Source organism: Penicillium paradoxum (assembly GCF_028828445.1).
Source record: "Penicillium paradoxum strain IBT 22861 chromosome Unknown utg000003l_segment0_segment0, whole genome shotgun sequence".
Lineage (NCBI taxonomy): Eukaryota > Fungi > Ascomycota > Eurotiomycetes > Eurotiales > Aspergillaceae > Penicillium > Penicillium paradoxum.
Window position 1 is genome coordinate 2,958,681 of NW_026643181.1, and position 18,698 is coordinate 2,977,378.

The 18,698-nt window shown below is 51.0% G+C and overlaps 6 protein-coding genes across 6 annotated transcripts; 2 read left to right on the plus strand and 4 right to left on the minus strand.

Annotated features, from left to right (window-relative positions):
- Positions 1-838: 838 nt before the first annotated feature.
- N7457_003005 (cofactor FMO1 FAD enzyme) lies at positions 839-2,800 on the minus strand (the record flags this gene model as incomplete). Its single annotated transcript, XM_057174051.1, has 4 exons — positions 839-985; positions 1,048-1,714; positions 1,808-2,663; positions 2,749-2,800. 4 exons carry the CDS (start codon positions 2,798-2,800, stop codon positions 839-841), a joined length of 1,722 nt encoding a protein of 573 aa, XP_057034202.1.
- Positions 2,801-3,237: 437 nt separating this feature from the next.
- N7457_003006 (uncharacterized protein) lies at positions 3,238-4,380 on the plus strand (the record flags this gene model as incomplete). The annotated part of the gene is made up of 2 exons (XM_057174052.1): positions 3,238-3,587; positions 3,663-4,380. The coding sequence occupies 2 exons, from the start codon at positions 3,238-3,240 to the stop codon at positions 4,378-4,380; spliced, it is 1,068 nt and encodes a 355-aa protein (XP_057034203.1).
- A 511-nt stretch (positions 4,381-4,891) lies between these two features.
- N7457_003007 (putative FAD-dependent isoamyl alcohol oxidase) lies at positions 4,892-6,750 on the minus strand (the record flags this gene model as incomplete). Its single annotated transcript, XM_057174053.1, has 2 exons — positions 4,892-6,404; positions 6,461-6,750. The coding sequence occupies 2 exons, from the start codon at positions 6,748-6,750 to the stop codon at positions 4,892-4,894; spliced, it is 1,803 nt and encodes a 600-aa protein (XP_057034204.1).
- Positions 6,751-7,673: 923 nt separating this feature from the next.
- N7457_003008 (MDR family MFS transporter) lies at positions 7,674-9,329 on the minus strand (the record flags this gene model as incomplete). Its single annotated transcript, XM_057174054.1, has 1 exon — positions 7,674-9,329. One exon carries the CDS (start codon positions 9,327-9,329, stop codon positions 7,674-7,676), a length of 1,656 nt encoding a protein of 551 aa, XP_057034205.1.
- A 283-nt stretch (positions 9,330-9,612) lies between these two features.
- On the minus strand, positions 9,613-10,795 carry N7457_003009 (uncharacterized protein; the record flags this gene model as incomplete). Its single annotated transcript, XM_057174055.1, has 2 exons — positions 9,613-10,381; positions 10,455-10,795. 2 exons carry the CDS (start codon positions 10,793-10,795, stop codon positions 9,613-9,615), a joined length of 1,110 nt encoding a protein of 369 aa, XP_057034206.1.
- Positions 10,796-11,240: 445 nt separating this feature from the next.
- On the plus strand, positions 11,241-18,520 carry N7457_003010 (type I polyketide synthase; the record flags this gene model as incomplete). The annotated part of the gene is made up of 6 exons (XM_057174056.1): positions 11,241-11,292; positions 11,342-12,347; positions 12,410-14,249; positions 14,316-17,186; positions 17,242-17,409; positions 17,501-18,520. 6 exons carry the CDS (start codon positions 11,241-11,243, stop codon positions 18,518-18,520), a joined length of 6,957 nt encoding a protein of 2,318 aa, XP_057034207.1.
- Positions 18,521-18,698: the final 178 nt, after the last annotated feature.

Below are 18,698 nucleotides of genomic sequence, written 5' to 3' on the forward strand. Positions count from 1 at the left end.
GCTTTCGGATAATGTTTCTCCTCTTATCTTATTTTTTTGTAGCGAGTATTTTTGTCTTGACATATAGGAAACTCGTAGGAGCGTGTAAGGTAACGTTCGTGTGAAATGCGGGATTTTGGCTCTCCATGGGTTGACTTTCTTTTTAAAATGGCTTTTGTCTTGTTCGCACTGTGCCGGTCGGTTTGTGGCCTTACCTTTCAGGCGACGAGTCCTCGAGGCTTGTGAGAGCCTCATGGAAGTCTCGAGGACGCCCCGAGGATTGCTCTACAGGGTGGACCTATATACCAGGGACGCACCACCATTATTTAATCGTCATCAAAGCTCGCTTTGGGACGCTATCCCGCATAACAGCATATATCTAAGCAAGCCTTATCGTCAATGAGATCATCATCATCAACGACAATACTCTTAATATCCACCGGCTCTGTCGAATAGTTACGTTTTCGCATGTCACGTCACTCAGTAATCAAGTACTTCGGTATATCAATGAACAAAGCGATTTCGGTGGTAGAGACATAAGACGGAAACACCTCGGAAAGAAATACTACTTTATGCCTTTCGTAAAAAGGAACAATTTAAATAATTGCCATACCAAAACCGTCAAGATCCATCTTCTTGGGGAATACTGAAACGTACTTTTCAGTGCCCCTTGCGCAAATTCTGGCGGTCTTGATACTGAACAAGATATATGCAAGCTATCCTTCTTCAATTCTATGAACCATAAGACAGACGTGGTAAAGTACACAACTTTCTGTGAAGGCTCACAGCGGACTGTATTTGCTACCTTCTTTTCCTCTCAGGCATGACTCATTGCCTTTGGCATCCCAGTGGTGGTAGTCTATTTGCCTTTGACATGCGAAAATTGGCGAAATTCTTCAATCAAACCTTTATATTCCCGTGGGTGAGTCGCTTGGAAGAGACCTGCAAACCAACCTGTCTTGCGATTTCTCTTAATCCCGAGGTCGCCAAGCAGGAGGTCGATATACTAGAGCAAGTCAGCATCACGCTCAGAGCTGTATCAAAATAAGAAAACGGATTTTTTCTTACAGGAAGGAAGTCATAGATAGCATAAGCGTTTTTCTTTCCCTGAGCGATGTAACGCTTGCCGGTCCAAACGTTCCATTCAGCGACCTCTGCCTCCATATTTTCCTGTGACGGGAGATCGAGTAGGCCGAGCAAGAAAGCGACGCTCCAGAGGGCTTGTGTCTCGGCAACAAGGGGCGTATAGATGGTGTGAATAAATCCGGGGAAACAAATTGATCTGTCTCCTGACGCTGCAAGCTCGGGGACAATCAACCGGCGATAGTGGCGACTTGGGCCATGTATGAGCTTTCGCCCACCCGCCTCTTTAGCAAGAATACGAGGCTTTTGTAGAGCCGCCGGGGGATTGCGCAACTGTGGAAGCAGCTCTTCCACTGTCTTAAGAGCTTCGCTTTCTAGTTTGGTCCAGCGTATCTCAACTTTTCGATTTGTGGTGGAAGCCAAGCCACATCTCTGCTGCATTTCCTCACTGAAGACATGGTATGACTTGTCAAATCCGGTACACAAAATGATGTAGTCTGACTGGAATGATGTGCCATTGTCCAGGTGAACCATGTCATTATCGCGAAAAGAAGCAATATTGGTGCGATGGACGGTGATATCTCCAGCGTGGAAGGTTTTCCAGAAATTGGGTACGCTAGCAGCGCCAACTCCAGCGTGAGCCCAAAATATGCTGTGTCATATGGTTAGCGGAGCAGTTCATGGCCGTTGTGATCGGGGTTGAGATCAAACAAGAAAGAAAAAGAAACCAGAGAACATGACTCACCCATTCCCAAATGGATGAGGTCTGAGCTTGTTCGCATTGCTGGACTTGGAATACCCAGCGTGAACTTCAGCGACCCAATTGATAGCCAACCAGAATATCCAGGCCAAAAAGCGGCCGAATACAGTTCTCTGGAAGAGCTGATGGCCATACCCATCAGTACTCATAATGCTTGCTCCCATTAAGCGGGTGATACCCATTGTTGTGACATCCATTGTGTTAATCAAGCCAAAGATTGTGGGAGGCATGATAGCCAATGGCCCAGAGCCCTCCTCTCTGATGACCCAGTTTACCTTTTTCCCGGCCTTCAGTAAGAGAAAAACCGTATCGTACGCAGACTTAGCGCCTCCCAGAACAGTCACAGTTTGGATCTTATCCAATCCATTGAGGTGTGTTCCAACATCTGCAGAGTGAATTATGGGAGAGCTAAAGCTGTTGTCTGTTGGCCATTTGGGCATAACAGGATGCGAGGTAGCACCAGAGGCATAGATCAGGTGTTTGCATTCGACGGGAGGCTTGCTGCGAAGCTCTAGGTGCCATGTTTTGTCATCAAGCTGAGAAACGGTCATAACCGTTGTTTTGAGGCGTGTTCTTCGAACGAGGTCAAAGTCCTGCGCGAAATCGGACAAGTATTGATGAATCGTTTCCCCGGATACGTAACCATCTGCCGTGATACCTTCACGTTTCATCGGGTAAAACGAGTATTCGAACAAACCGTAATTGATCTGGGCATACAGAGTCGGATATATCTTTTCCGCACTCCATACACCTCCAATTGTACTCTGGTCATCAATAATTACCAAGTTGGCTGAGGGCTTGAAGTCCAAGTATGTCTTGGCTGCTATGAGCCCATTCCATCCTACAGAAATTGCCACATCAATAAGTATACAATCCCAGAGTTGGGGTGTAAAAAGAAGCTTTGGAAAGAACAATTTCGAACATACCGGCACCGACAACCACCACGTCGACCTTTTCAGCTTCGGCTACTGACCCCATAATTGACTGTACTGACGATATCAAAGTAGGGACTGATCGACCTCGGGCACTGTCCAGGGTGAGCTATAGCCTTTTTTGTAGTGCAGTGGACATTCATGTTTTTGGAAACAGAGCATCAGCTGTTGTCTGCGGCTGAAGGCCCAATTGTCGATTCCGTGGACATGCCGCTTCGTGAGGATCGGTGGATTCGGGCCGCAGCGGGCCGCATCTCCGGACCCACATAGGAAGATCGGTCAGGCGGGTCCCGTTTTGTAGATGTGATGGCTGAGATGCCGAATCACTTCAATCTTCAGTGTTATCTTATGATTCCACTTGCTCATAATAATACAGGGTTTTTTATGATTGAATGTCAAGATTTTCTGCACACTCATAGAAGGCATATTCCGGTTACTAGTGTATCAGTCTTTCTTTTTTCTTGTATAGCCTTGTGTTGTGCAATGGCTGTATCATACCACCGCGCTATTTTTCGGCTCTTGGCCATTGTTGGTTTCACATCGCAATGGGGCTTTATGGTGTTCAATGGCAAATTTCTCGAATGGGTTTCGACTAGACTGAAGGGAGAGTTTCCATCTGGTTCTCCGCTCAAAGAAAGCTTTTCGGGATTTTGGCCTGTTGACTTTTCTTTGGGACTTCTCGTCACATTCTTCGGGTCGCTAGCCATTCCTTCGGAGCTGCCTAATTTGGGGCCCGTACTGCTGTTATTGGATCTGGTGTTTGCTCTCGCGGTAGTGAATATGATGACACTGGTCGAAGATCGGCGCAATAGGAAGACAGGCTCGTTGCGTTAGTATGTCACAAGCTCACTAGAAGCTTCTCCTTTCCTCTCTAGTTTCATCGCACTTGCTAATCCCTATACTCATAGTCCTGCTCTGTGGCAATCGCTCAATAACTCTCTCGGGGCGGCATCAATCCTACCAATCTACCTAGAGCAATATCTCAACAGACAACCAAAAGCCCAACACCCTCTTTCGGATGCGCAGGCAGATGCACTTCCCTTCTCTGCCGCTTGGAGTATTGCCATTTCACTCCCAGTTTTTATCGCTCCGCTGGCCGGGGCTTCGGCCTTTGGAATTCAGGACGCAATCGTGCTCTGGTTTCTTCTACCTCACACATTGGGTATATTCCAAGACTTGACGAGCTTTGCAATTCCATCCATTCGTATCGGTAGGCCGACGAACAGCCCTGTCAAACTCGCCTATGGTATCGTAGGCACGGCGAGTGCCATCATTCACGTGGGTGTATGCTTCTGGGCCGTTTTCAACCCGAACCTCAGCCTGAGCAGCATATACTGGCCCAATCACTCATCTGTAAAGTCGGAGAGCTTTGCCTTTACAGCTGTCGCTGTAATCTTCACTCAGTACGATTTCCCCGTCATTTACCTCAGCCTGTTTGCTACTGGCTATTATATCTTCAAATCCGAAGAGCGCAAATCAGGTACCAGATCACAAAGTGCATCTTTGATGGCTACTCTTGTCGTCATCAGTGCTGTCTTTGGTCCTGGGGCTGGGTTGGCATGGCTCCTGTGTCACAAGGAGACACTTCAGGAGGCTGAACGTGCTGTCTCAAGTCATGGAGATTAGATACGCCAGTTGCCGACTCCCTGCCGGCCTACAATGATTGACTTAACTTAGTCCATAAATAGTGCGAGGGTCGAAGCGATTAACGGAGGAGAAAGGGAGAGATGCGAGGTGCAATTTCAAAGAGAAACAGGTGACTACTTTGCGCCCGCAGGGAATGCGGGATCTGGACCGTCACATCTTCTTTTGTCTTGTTTGCACTGCCGGTTTGTGGCCTTACCTTTCAAGCTGCCAGGCCTCGAGGACTTCTCGGGACAATTTTCATGGAAGCCGCGAGGACAGATCTACCGGGTGGATTTGTATAAAGCTGCTGGCTTTGGGAGCCTATCCCACATAGCAGCATTTTTTTAAAGCGAACTACATCGGGCAAATGAAATCTACATTATCATACATGAGTAATGTAACGAAAAAAGTAATTAGGGACGTGCTATATATCATGTCAATGCATACCCAGGTAAGTAATACCATAGATTCCTTCGTTTTGCTGAGCAGAAGGGGGAACTAGATTAACAGACTATCGCATTGTGGTAAAGCTAGTGTCCAAAAAATGTTCACTTTGATACTCCAAGTCCCCGGTGTTCCGACATAGTCTTTTGTCCGGACCCTCAACCCACGCATCGCTCCCAACCCCATGCCATACGTAGAGAAGCAAATCGGGATCATATTTGTGCTTTATCTGCAATAGCTTCTCATAGTTGGAGCCGTACATGACTTCTTTCCAATTAGGCTGCATATAATTGATTTCGTTCATGTAGGTGCCGCCTCCGGGTGTGGCTGCGTCCAACGTCGCCTGGATGTAATTCACGGCAAGGTCTTGACGGGCTGCCATTTCCGCTGGAGAGGCTTGAGGATCCCAGCTACCCGATGGAACACAAAATAAGAGTGCGTCTCTCCATGTGGGCAATACCGCATTCGGAGGGTGGGACTTGTCACCGACGCTCAAGCTTTGGCACGCGGTGACGTATCCAGGAACTGTACTGATGTTTCGCAACGCTGCCGTGACTTTGATGTTTCTATCTTTGTTGGTCAGCAAGTCACGCGTCAGCATACGGCTGTTGGTAAATGTGGCATAATGGAGCAACCCTTCCGGGAAAGGACCCAGAGACCGCGAGAAGTGCTCATAGAAGCCCTTGGCAACATGTGGACTGTACTGGTAATCGATACCACGTTTCTCGAGATCCTCTAAAAAGGGTCTCAGGTAGGCGTTAGACTGCTCCACATCCGTGTCTGGCATAGTGATAGCCCAGGCAATGAACGTGTCAGCCGTCATCCCATAAGTGAAGGAATTGCCAGCATCGGAGAAAGTCGGCAGCAGGGCGTTAAAGGCACTGATGGCCTCCCAGAAAACATCAGAGCCCACTTTTTTGTCGTCAAAAACAAGTTGTCCGCCCGATATAGTGGTATCTGGATGCACCCTCGATGTCATGGATAGCACAACAGCGTAGTTGCCAGCACCGCCGCCAGAAAGTGCCCAGTAGAGATCGGAATGTTGGTCGGGAGTTGCCACCAGATGTTGGCCGTTGGCAGTGATGACTTCCCATTCCAAAACGTTGTCAGCGGCCATACCATGGCTACTAGACAGCAGAGAATGTCCACCACCTTGCGAGTATCCGCCAGCAATTCCCACCGTGGGACAAGCGCCACCCACGATACGATGGCCCACGGCATCGGCAGCTGCGTATGCTTCAAATCCTTGAACACCTGCTCCAAGCTTCATTGCGGGCCCGTTATAGTGGGAAGACTCATACCTGGCAATAAACTCTGTCGACTTGAGATTGTGAGTCCATAGGGAGAGGCCGCCCTTGCCGGTCGACCTCCCTAGGTAGTCGTGGCCGGTGTTTTTGATGACAATTCTCACGTTATGCTTATTGGCAAATTCCAGTGAGGTTTTGATATCATCTGCATCTGTAACATCCACGACATAGCTGACGTAGTTGCCCAAATGGCACGGCTGAGATCGAGGTGTGAATGGGTCGCACGTGTAGTTCTTGAAGTACATGCTCAATACCTCGGCAGGATTTTCCATGCTGCGAAAACGTCAGTGGGGTCAAGATATCATAATGGTATGAAACATCGATCTTACTGTGACAACGCTGGCTTCTCCCAATTGTTCTGGAGCTCAGCGCAAGCATCCGCATCATAATTGTTGAATGGCTCATCATGACATACACTGCCTGGGGGCAGTGAGGCGATCAAGCCACCGTTTAATGTTTTGTTCAAGCTGTCCCAATCTTGTTGGCTAGGCCAATTATCATCTCCAGGGAGGACCTTGCACGAGCAACCTCCATCTTGACTGTGAACATAGCCTGCAGATTGTGTGACAGCTAGAGCCACTGGCAGCCAGAGCTTTAGACACAGCCTTGGGTTAATCATAGCGTCTGATCAATGCTACCTTTGCCTGGATCCATGCTGGCTTGTGATAACGATATCATGTATATATCAAGGCGCTATCACGGCGAACTCCCGGTGGAGGAGGTCTAGATACACCGGCTAACTGGTTCGCCTCAGCACGGCGAGAAGACGGAATACAGCGGTCCGTCGTCCCGATAATCAGACAACATAGTGCCGGGAATTGTTTGCTTGTGGGTAGGTGTATGTTCTTCTGCCGATCTCGGGGGTCTCAGTGGGCCCACAGCCAGCCCTTATTGGTTCATCCGGCCTTGGGGTCAAAGCCTAGCCCCCGAAGTCTCAAGATAAACAACATATATCTCGGTGTTCCCGGAACTGCGTGTTCACGGCCGTTGGCCCCCGGCAAATACTGCTTACGGGAGCGCTACTGCACGTCAGCCAGAGCAGCCCAGAGTAGCGACAGCAACTCGGAGCTGTAGCCAATCAAGCACCATGTCTAGATTGATATCAGCCTTCTCTTTCGATAGATTGAGCTACTTACTTGAATGTCTGCAAGTTCGCTGGAGTACTCCGTACATGTTCCTGCCTTCCATGGAGCGGGTGAATTGTCAGATATAGAACATGTGTGAATTACTGCCACGTTGGTGTTGTCTGGTGCTCTTCTGTTAGGAAATATGCTTAGAGAATTTCATTATTATCCACAGAGAACATGAACATCTGTGACTACATGTAGGCAGTAGAGCCGGCCTCGGGATAGTGCACAGTTCATTGTGTTTCTTCGCACCGAGTGGGTGTTATTTCATCGGGCTCTATAATTTATATGAGCCGGGACTTTGCATAATTTAGTATCTATGCAGTTCTCTGGGATAGATAGGAACAATGCTTTTGATATACGAGCGGAGAGGAGGTATAATACATTCGGAAAAGGTAATCGCCACGTCAGAATCTCATCTTGCCACGCTCTGGTCAACTCCTGTCGCTCTAGCCCCAAGTTCAGTGCTGTCATCCACAGGAACACTCTCCTTTTCGCCGTCCTCCACAAGCCCGAACTCAGTGACTAATTCCTTTCGGAGAGGCACTTCTTTGATCAAGCAGGCAAGAGGAACCGCTATGACAGTAAAGGCAATTAGAATCTGCCAAGACTGTTTGACGCCCGCGGTGTAGATCTCAATGAGCTCCTGCTTCGTCGTGAGGTCATTGTCAAACGACTTCATGAAGGAGGCAGTCGCGTGTTCGTACGCTCCGCCACGCCTGAGGAGTTCGCGAACTGCCGGGTTGCTAACTTTGTGAAGCAACGAGTCAACGCGTGAGTTGAAGATAGCTGCAGGAATGGCTGCACCCCAAATAGAGCCAAAGCTGCGAACGAATGCCCAGCATGCCGTGGCGATGGCCACGTCGGACTCTGGCAGCGGTGCCTGTACAGCAGGAAGCGTCGCCGTCAAGGCTAGCCCACCTCCAATACCGCAAATTAACTGGAAGACGACCCATTTCGCTGTAGATGAGTCGGCATCCAGGAGCGTCAGGCACCCGACCCCGATAGATAGCAGCGCATAGCCGGCTACCATAGTCGGTTTGTACCGACCATACTTGGCAATGATCAGTCCTCCAGCGATACCAGCCGGCATCAATGGAATGACAATGGCGAGCAGGTCAACCCCGGATCTAAGAGGGGTGGCTTCAAGAAGAACTTGAAAGTAGACTGGCAGGAAGAAACTCAACCAGCTCATCTCGATGCCATGGAGGAAGGTAAGAATGTATGACAGCAGCGAAGCGCTATTACTGTACAGACGCATCGGCATAGTCGGTTCTGGAGCATAGACCTTTTGATGGACGAAAAAGGCGACCAAGCCAGCGGCGCCTACGAGCAGCGGAACGAGCACATGCCACGAGTCCCAAGGGTGCAATGTGCCACCCCATGTCAGAGCGATGAGGACAGAGACAACGGCCCCGGTCAAGATCAGGTTCCCTGATAAGTCTACCTTATTCAGGCGGGTGGCCAGTGTGCCCTCACGTTTGTAGTGAACTCGCAGGAAAGCCAAGACCAAAGTCAAGGCTATACCGCCAATGGGCAGGTTGATGTAGAATATCCATCGCCAAGATATTTTTGTGACAATAACGCCGCCGATGATGGGTCCGATGAAGGTCCCCAGGGCAAATGTTCCCATAACAATCGACATGTAGAGCTGTCTTTCCCGGAGTGGAACGAGATCAGCCACGATAATGTCGACCATAACAAACAAGCCGCCTCCTCCAAGACCTTGAATCATCCGGGCAGCAATCAACATGGGCGTGTTTGAGGCACCACCACAGAGCCCGCTACCCAGGGTGAAGAGAGCGATAGACAGCAACATGGGCATTCGGCGACCGAAAATGTCTGAGGCTTGGCCAAAGAGCGGCTGTACCGCTGCCGTTGTAAGGAAATATCCATTGATAGCCCAAACGTACAGGGCTCCAGATTTGAGGTCTGCAGCAATGGTAGGCAGGGCCGTGGCTACGATGGAAGTGTCCAGTCCTGCGAGAAAGATGGAGAAGCAAAGACCTGGAAACACGGCCCAGAACCGCCAGCCATGGGTTTGGCGTTTGGGGCGTGGAGACGATGCCATTTGGATGTCTAATCTAAATTATCAGCCACGACACAGTGATAAAGATGACCGCAGGTGCCCCAGTGACGAAAGAAGCTTACTTGATCGGATTTATTGCGAAGGGAAAAACGGAATAAGAAAAATGGGCATATGAGTGAGGGGCTCAACAAAGAAAATAGAAACTCGGCTTGCGGAATCCCGCACTCCGGGCCAAGTCACCTGGCAGCCAGCATTGAACTCTTTGTCCTCCGTACTACCTACTCAGCTCTTGGTAGAATGCATTCTGTGAGCAATTCGCCCAGCTTTAGTTACTTTTTTCCCTCCATCTCTTCCTTTGCAACAGACCTTCCCTCCAGAATAACGCCATCGACACTGTCGATCCAGCTCCGAGCAATATACACCCAGCCAAAAGCAGGATAACCACAAATGCCCAGTGCCAATCGCTTTCCGCCGACGATTGAGCTTTCTGCAATTGGAAAAAGACCCAACCAACCGATCCTAGCGACATGAGAACCCAGTCATACTTCAGAAACAGCCAGGGCCCGTATTTCAGTGGAAGAACCGCGCCATGAGGATATTGATCCGGCCAGGGCAAATAGATGCGCGCCAGTGCCATAATATCACTTTTTGACTGGATCAGCGACCCAAGAGCGTAGATGTGCGTGATGCCGGCGACAGTGGCGCTAAGAAAAAAGGCGACTCGCAGCCACCACGATGTGATATCAGTCTGTTCTGGGGCTGCCTTGGGTATCCACATCATTTGAGCTTTTACCAGTAGCTGTTGAATAAGTGACACCCACACAGGGTCTGCCGACCATAATGCCAACACTATCTGGTGCATATTGTCGGACCTCGCAGACCACAACGGCATCATGCCAATCACGGCGGGCAGCACGGCGCCAAGGAGAAAGCTAAATGGGATGGCTCTCGCAGAGGCCATCGCCATGCTGCTCTTCTGAACCCCCTTCCGCACGATATTGATATCATCGCGAGTCTTGAGCCAAACGAGGAAGTATGCTGGAAAAGCGACGGCGCCCCCAAAGGCTTGCCATACGAGACCCCAAACGATCGGACTATGTGTTGTCATATAGCAGTCAACAATCGTCAAGTATCATGTACAAAGAAAACAGCAATTCCTCTACTTACTTGGTGCAAATTTGCTGCGAATCCAGCCGTAATTCCTCTGCATAAAGCCATACAAATGCAGGTTGCAGGATGGAATATGCGTCCAACACAAATAGTTGATAGTCAGGGTTCGATCCATTGGTGCCGGCAAAGAAGAAAGCTACCAGCACCGAAATGGGAAAATCGATCAAGAATATACCCGTATAATTGGTTCGCAGGACTCGTCCATCGTCAAGTACTCCAGACCACGCAGCAGTAACGAGAGCCACAATGGTCCCGTTCCAGGCCATCACCCCCCATAGAAGAGCAATGGCAGCCACCAGAAGGGCCTGATAATAGTGAGTCTCACTGACTATGGACATATTCAAGATGGTGGATTGTTGTAGTGCGAAGCTTTTCCAGCGCTAAAACAGCGTATGTTCGATGACGGGAAATCGAGGGATAGCGGCTCCATGAGGGAGCGGAGACAATCCCCTCGTGCTTCTTCGGACAGCTGGTTCCAGAAACATCCACTAACTATTATCAGCGGTATTGTTCGGGGTGCATAGCCAGGAATCGGCGGAGTTGCGCGGCCCGCGTGCATAGTCGCCGCCGTGGATGCATATGCATACATGGAAGAGCAGACCCGGTTCCCCGGCTGACGATTGCTGACGACTGCTGATGATTGCCGATGATTGCGGAAGATCACCGATATACTTGCAGCTGTCAAATTGGACATGTTGATGCAGGTGTATATATTGCCAAGATCACACATCAGTGTGTTCGTATCCTCAAGTTTCCAGGTCCATTTTTAACACCACAGTCGAAATGCATATCGAAGAATCTCCGGCCCTAGAGCCAATTGCCATTGTCGGAATGGGTCAGTGTTCGATTATTTGACACGTGAAGAGCTTGCTAACAATAATCAGCATGCCGACTTCCTGGTGGCATTGATTCCTCCAAGTCCATGTGGGACTTGCTCAAGGCAAAGGGAACAGTTCGTACTGCTAAGGTGCCGGCGAACCGCTTCAACATCGATGCATACCTACATGAGAACTTGGATCGTCCAGGTAGCTTCAATGTACCGGGAGGGTACTTTCTGGATGGCAGCCTAGAGGACTTCGATCCCAGCCTCTTCAATATATCTCCTGTCGAGGCCATGTGGCTCGACCCGCAGCAGCGGAAGATGCTCGAGGTGACTTACGAGTGCTTCGAGTCTGCAGGCATTCCCCTTGAATCCGTTGCAGGGTCAAACACTGGAGTCTACGTGGGCAGTTTTACCGCCGACTATCAGCAAATGTCATTCAAGGAGGCTGACTTCCGGCATAGCTATGCTGCCACAGGAGTTGACCCAGGCATTATCAGCACTCGCCTGGGCAACGTGTTTGACCTAAGGGGCCCCAATTCGACTATTAACACAGCCTGCTCTTCTTCTATCTATGCTGTTCATCAGGCGTGCAACTCCTTGCGCGCGCATGATTGCGACGCCGCGATCGCTGGTGGAGTTAATCTCATTCTAACAGTTGACCAGCACATTAATACGGCTAAGCTCGGCGTCTTGTCCCCAACATCTACCTGTCACACATTTGATGCCTCGGCAGACGGATACGGTAGAGGGGAGGGCGCCGGGGCACTTTATCTACGACGTCTCTCTGATGCGCTCCGTGACGGCGATCCTGTCCGGGCGATTATCAGAGGCTCCGCTGTCAACTCAAACGGCAAGGTACCTGGTTATGGCATCACATACCCCAGCATCAGGGGTCAGGAGGCCGTAGTTCGTGCTGCCTACGCACAGGCACGTCTTGACCCGCTTGAAACGGACTACGTCGAATGCCACGGCACCGGAACGCCCGTGGGCGATCCGATTGAAACACAGGCCATTGCCACAGCGATGAATGATACTCGCCCCGCTGATAGGCCATTGATTGTTGGAGCGTATGTTTATCTCAAACCTTGGCAAATCAAATTAGAACCCAGTTAACAAGCATAATCAACAGTGTCAAGCCCAGTATAGGCCACAGCGAGGCGGCAAGCGGCATTTTTGCAATCATCAAGGCGGCCATGATGACGGAGTCGGGAATTATCCCAGGCGTCTACGGTTTGGAGAATGTGAACCCAGCCATCCTTGAAAAGGAGTGGAACATTGTGGTCTCCAAGGATACTCGGACATGGCCCCAGGATGGTTCGCTGATCCGCCGTGCTGGCGTTTCGTCCTTTGGTTATGGCGGAACCAATGGGCATGTCATTGTCGAAGAGCCACGAGGAGCGAGTCCTTTCTCTGTTGGCCGCCGCAAGCAAGAGGCTAGTTATTTCTTTTCGGGTAATTCCGTCAAGAGACCTTATCTGGTTGGCTTCTCTGCTCATGATCGCCGTACTCTGGAGCGCAACATCGAGGCACACGCGCGCGTCGCGTCGGATTTCCACTTGCCAGACCTCGCGTACACTCTGTTAGTTAAAAGATCCCGGTTCCCTGTACGAGGCTTCACTGTCACTACAGAAGAGACCCTTGAAGAAGCCCTCCAGACTTCGTCGATGACCTTCGGAACAGCGCTGGCAACGCCTCCACAGCTTGGCTTTGTCTTCACTGGACAAGGTGCTCAATGGCCCGCCCTCGGCGCCGCCGCAATGGAGGCCTTCCCCTCATTCCTTGCCACCATCCGAGCCCTTGACGCTGTCCTGCAAAGTCTCGACTTTGCCCGTCCCCAATGGAGCCTGGAGGATGCGCTTAAACAGCCAGCAGGGGAGGCAAACAAGATCAACGACGCTGAAATCTCTCAGCCAGTCTGCACAGCCGTCCAAATTGCCATCGTTGACCTCTTTGACGAGTGGGACATCACGCCAACAGTCACCGTGGGCCACTCGTCTGGTGAAATTGCCGCTGCTTACGCCGCTGGCTTCATTTCAGCCCCGGAGGCCATGATGGCTGCTTATCTGCGCGGATATGCAGTCTCAAAATACGCTCCAGTTGGCGCCATGTTAGCTGTGGGACTAGGCTCAGAGGATTCGCAGGCTTGGCTCCCAGAGGACGGCTCCATCACGGTCGCCTGTCAAAACTCGCCGTCGAGTACGACCCTCAGCGGATCATGTGAGGCCATCTCCATACTCGCCAAGAAGCTCCAGGAGGAGCAGATATTTGCACGAGAGCTGCCCACCGGCCGAGCCTATCACTCGCAGCATATGCTTCCCGTTGGTCAGGTATATGACTACATGCTGATCCGAGCTACATCCGCTCTAAGCGACGATGCGAAAGATTCGTGGCGCCGACCCCGTACGACTTGGATATCATCAGTAACTGGCGCCGAATTCACCAATGAGCAGATTGAGCCTACGTACTGGAGCCGTAATCTGGTCAGTCGGGTTCGTTTCGACGAGGCCATTGTTGCTTTGGGGCAACATGAAGCTCTAACCAGCGTGAAGGCCATGGTAGAGATTGGCCCGCATCCTGCTCTCTCGGGTCCTTTCAAACAGATCTGCCAGGCAAATGATCTCAAAGGTTTCACCTACACAGCCTCGCTGGTGCGTAACAAGGACAGCGCCGAGCAGCTCCTTCGAACTGCAGGTGCTCTCTTTTTGCAGAACTATCCCATCGACGTGCAAGCAGTCAACTGGACAGGCGAGGAAAAGCAGTTCCCCAGGCTGCTCGTCGATCTGCCGCCTTACCAGTGGAACTACGACAAGACGTACTGGGCCGAGCCACGACTGAGTGATGAGCAGCGGCATCCCACGCATGGACGCCATGACCTGCTGGGAAGCAAGATGTTCGGTCTCTCGAGCAAATCCATGGCCTGGAAAAATTTCCTTCGACACCGAGACATTCCTTGGCTCAAGGACCATCGGGTATGTATCACACAACAAAAGATTTGCTGCTTGCAGTTTCATTTATGGTGCTAACCTCATTTCCAGTTGGGCAACGAAGATATTTTCCCCGCTGCTGCCCACCTGTCAATGGCTGCTGAGGCTTTGTGGCAGGTCTGTGACCTCCGAGGCGAGCAGATTGAGAGTGTGACATTCCGAGACGTCATTCTAACTGTTGCACTCGCCATCCCCGACAATGAAGATGGTGTTGAGACGCAGCTACGCTTTGATGCAATCGATGAAACCTGGTTCAAGTTTTCAGTGCAATCATGGTCGGAAGGCCAGTGGAACGTTCATTGCGAAGGCCTTATTGCCGCCAACCATCGCCCACAGTCCGTGTCAAGCGATCGAGACCACCCCGTCGATACTGCCAGCCTCAAGCAGCGCGTTGCTGCCAAACACTGGTACGACGGGTTCAAGAGAGTCGGTTTTGAATACGGACCCACCTTCCAGACTATGAGCAACATTCGCACCAACCAAAATATCCGGCAGGCTGCGAGCGATGTCAGTGTGTTGACCAAAAGCACTGCCGCCATGGCAGGCGAATCCCGCTATTTGCTGCACCCATCGACCATCGATGGCTGTTTGCATCTGGTCATTGTTTCCATCAATTCTGGTCGGTACGCTGAGATGCAGCATGGCGTGGTTCCCATCAAGTTTGAGGAGATCACCGTATGGCCCCAGAAGAATGACGAGGCCATTATTGGCCAGGCAGTTGGATGGTGTGATGAGCAAAATGGTCGTTACTTCGACTGCGGCACCAAACTGATCGGAGCAGACGGACAAACGATTTTGGATGGCCGCAACCTGCGGTGTGTCTCATATGAAGCCGCTGTGCCCCAAGAAAACAGCACAAAGCGAGAGCGAGAGCCTTATGTGGAGACAGTCTGGAATCCAGACGTGACCACCTTGACCTCAAAGCAGGCTACCGGCATATTTGAGTCAGCTAGCACAGAGGGAGACATGATCACGAAGTTCTTGGAGCTTCTGAGTCATAAGAAACATGTTCCCAACGTTCTTATCATCTCGGAGGACGATGCTGCAATTGTTCAAGCAGTTTCAGCCACGGCCTCTCCTCTCACATCGGTGACCGCCATCGCGTCGCCCCAGCTCAAACAAGAGTTCGAGTCTGGCCATCTTTCTCCCAATGTCAAAGTGATCACCAAGAACAGCGACAAAGAATTCGACTGGAATGGTGTACTGGCTGGACCCCATAATCTGGTCATCGTCAAGAAGGAACAGGATGCGCCTGATCTAAACTTGCTTGAGCAGCTCGCATCTCAAATGGAACAAAAGGGACAGGCCCTCTTCTCCATTCCGACAACATCGGTCGACTCTTTTGAGTCTTTACTACGGAAAGCCGGCTTTTCGGGCATCGACTTCCTCTATCCATGCCCAGAGACGTCGGTGATTGCCTCAACTCTGCTGGGGGAGACGCCGAACGCCCCCGCTGTTGATGCGTCACACATCACTGTCATCCGAAGCAATGACGAGCCTTGGACATGGTCACCCTCAGGGCTTAGTGGCAATAATGTCGTGATAACTGACAACATCTCCCACGTTAGCGAAGCCGACCTAGCCCGCACTGGAAAGATCATTATCGACGACTCTGCCGGTACTCTTTGGTCGGATTTGAATGACAGCACATTCCAATCCCTTAAGTCCGCCCTCACTGGTGAAATCCCTGTTGTATGGCTCACCTCCGGCGTGAATCAAGGTGTGTCCTTGAATGCGGGAATGTGCGCGGGCCTTCTGCGCGTCGTGCGATCTGAATTTGCCTCTGCGAAACTTTTGTGGCTGGACGTCGATCGCGAACAAGATTTGGCGACTGTGACCGAGGCACTCAATGCCAAGCTGGGCCATGTTATGACCAAGAATTCTGGCTCTGACACTGAATTCTGGCTTCGTGATGGAGTCTTCAATATCCCGCGCGTGGTGCCCCACAAGCAGTTGAACCAGCAATTCTCTGCCAACTCCGGCCAGCCACACGAAATTGTTCTCCCTCAAGACAGAACGCTCAAAGGAAAAGTCCTCGACGGGCAGGTCGTCTTCCGCGATCAGAAGAACGGCCCCTTGGAGCAGGGCGAAGTGCAGCTTCTTGTCGAATACGCCAGCACCACTACCCCTACGCTCGTGTCCGGGACTGTCACCAATGCACACGCCGGATTGGATCAATCTATACTAGGGCGCAAGGCTGTTGTGTTCACTTCTGAATCCCTTCAAACAACAATCAAGGCTCAACTGAGCCTTTGCGTGTTCCTTGGAGATGCTCAGGCCCAACCTGCCCTAGTAGCCTCTCTACCCAGTCTTGTTGGCGCTCTCAACGCTATCAAGGGGCTGGCAAATGCACGAACTGGCGAACGTATTCTCGCACTCCCCTCGGCATCTGCTTCATTCCAGGCTGCCATTTCTGTTATCGCAGCCTCGTTGAAGTTGCATCTGACCATTGTCGCCACAACACTGGCCCAAAAAGAGGCCTTGATTCAGCATTACACCATTGCGTCTGACAGCATTGAAGTCGCGGGCAATGCAGCTTCGATCTATGGAAATCTCAAGCAGAAAGTGGGGAATGCCGATGTGATCATCTCAAACGATTTCACGCCTCTCGCCCAAGAGGCCTGGCGGTCGATCCCAGCTGGTGCTAGGTTCGTGCTTGACGGTGGAGTGCTTGACAGGGCTCCTGATGTAGTTCCATTCTCCAGAGGGGCTTCATTCTTCTCTACTGGGCTCTCTGGATTACAGAAGCGGGATCCTGGAACTGTTACGAGACTACTCGGCGACGCGTCTGCGTTTTTGGAAGCAAACGGATGTTTCGAGAGCGAGCCCGCACTGGTCGACATTTCAGACGCTGCCTATGTCAAGTCTTCAAATCTCAAAGCCTCTGTCATCAAGTATGACTATGGCGTCAGCAAGGTCAAGGTAAGGAACTGCTAACAATAATATGGAGCTGGATGTTTGCTAACACACCCTGTAGGCTCAGCCAATGGAAAGAACCATCTCTTTCTCTCCCGACGCCGCTTATCTTCTCGTGGGCTGCCTAGGTGGTCTTGGTCGCAGCTTAACAGCTTTCATGATGGAGCGTGGCGCAAGGAACTTTGTCTTCCTCTCTCGCTCTGGGGCAGACAAGCCCGATGCAGCAGCGGTAAGCACCTTTTTTTCCTTCTTTTAATCTCTTCAACAAAGAAAAAAAAAACAAGAAACCATGGTGCTCATGCTGATCTTGGAATACACAGTTGGTGAAATCACTTCGTGAAGCCGCTGCTACCGCCGATGTCCACCGAGGCGACGCGTCCAACCAGGCCGATGTGGATAGTGTTGTCTCTGAGGTCACCAAGACGCGTCAGATCCGCGGCGTTGTGCATGCTGCCATGGTGCTGCAAGACGCCATGTTTGACAGTATGAACCTGTCCCAATTCCAAGCAGTCATCGAGCCAAAGGCCAAGGGCGCACAGGCTCTGCATACCGCGTTACAACACCATAATCTGGACTTCTTCGTCATGACCAGCTCCATCTCAGCAACCTTGGGCAACCCAGGCCAAGCCAACTACTGTGCCGCCAACAGTTACCTCGATGCTCTAGCTTGGCATCGCAATCTGCGTGGTCTTCCCGCTGTATCACTAGTTCTCCCCATGGTTCTTGGTGTTGGAGTCGTGGCTGAGAATAGCAACATCGAAACGGCGCTTGCCAAGAAGGCCATGTACGGTATAGATGAGCGCGAAATGCTGCGCGGTTTCGAGACGGCAATGATGCAGCCTGTTCCTACTATAGGGAAGAACGTCTCTCTCGGCGACAGTCAGATCATCCTCGGTTTGGAATCGACGTTCTTGGCTACCGCCATTCGCGAATCGGGCTCCACGGACGCGGCTTATTGGTACTCAGATGCACGGTTTGGGTCTCTGCGCACCACTGTCGATGACATGAGCAAGCAATCTGCAGGTGGAGACAACAACATGGCCGCGGCGATGCTGGCGGCTCACTCTGCAGAAATTGACTCTGCAGCAATCTTTCTGGGTTGCGACTTCGTTATCAAGAAGCTATCTGCCATGCTTTTGATTCCAGTCGAAGAGTTTGAATTGGAGGGCCGATCTGTGGGGTCATATGGTCTGGACAGTATGGTTGGTACTGACTTGCGCAACTGGTTGTTCAATCAATTTGGATTGCAAATGTCATTCCAGACATTGTTGGGAGCAAAGATGTCCGTCACGGCCTTGGCCACCGCCATCCTCCAGCAACTGACGTCGGGGGATTCCTAAGGTCTGAAGCCACGGCGGAGGCAACGCATTGAACATAGAGCTAGATTATTTAATATTATTGCTTGGAACTCGAATTCTTGGTGCTTGTTGCTCTCCGTTCTAGAACAGATTCCGTGTCAAACATAGTCTATGTCTTTCTTCGATTGGCTTGAGTCTTACGAGATCAAGGGTGTGGGTA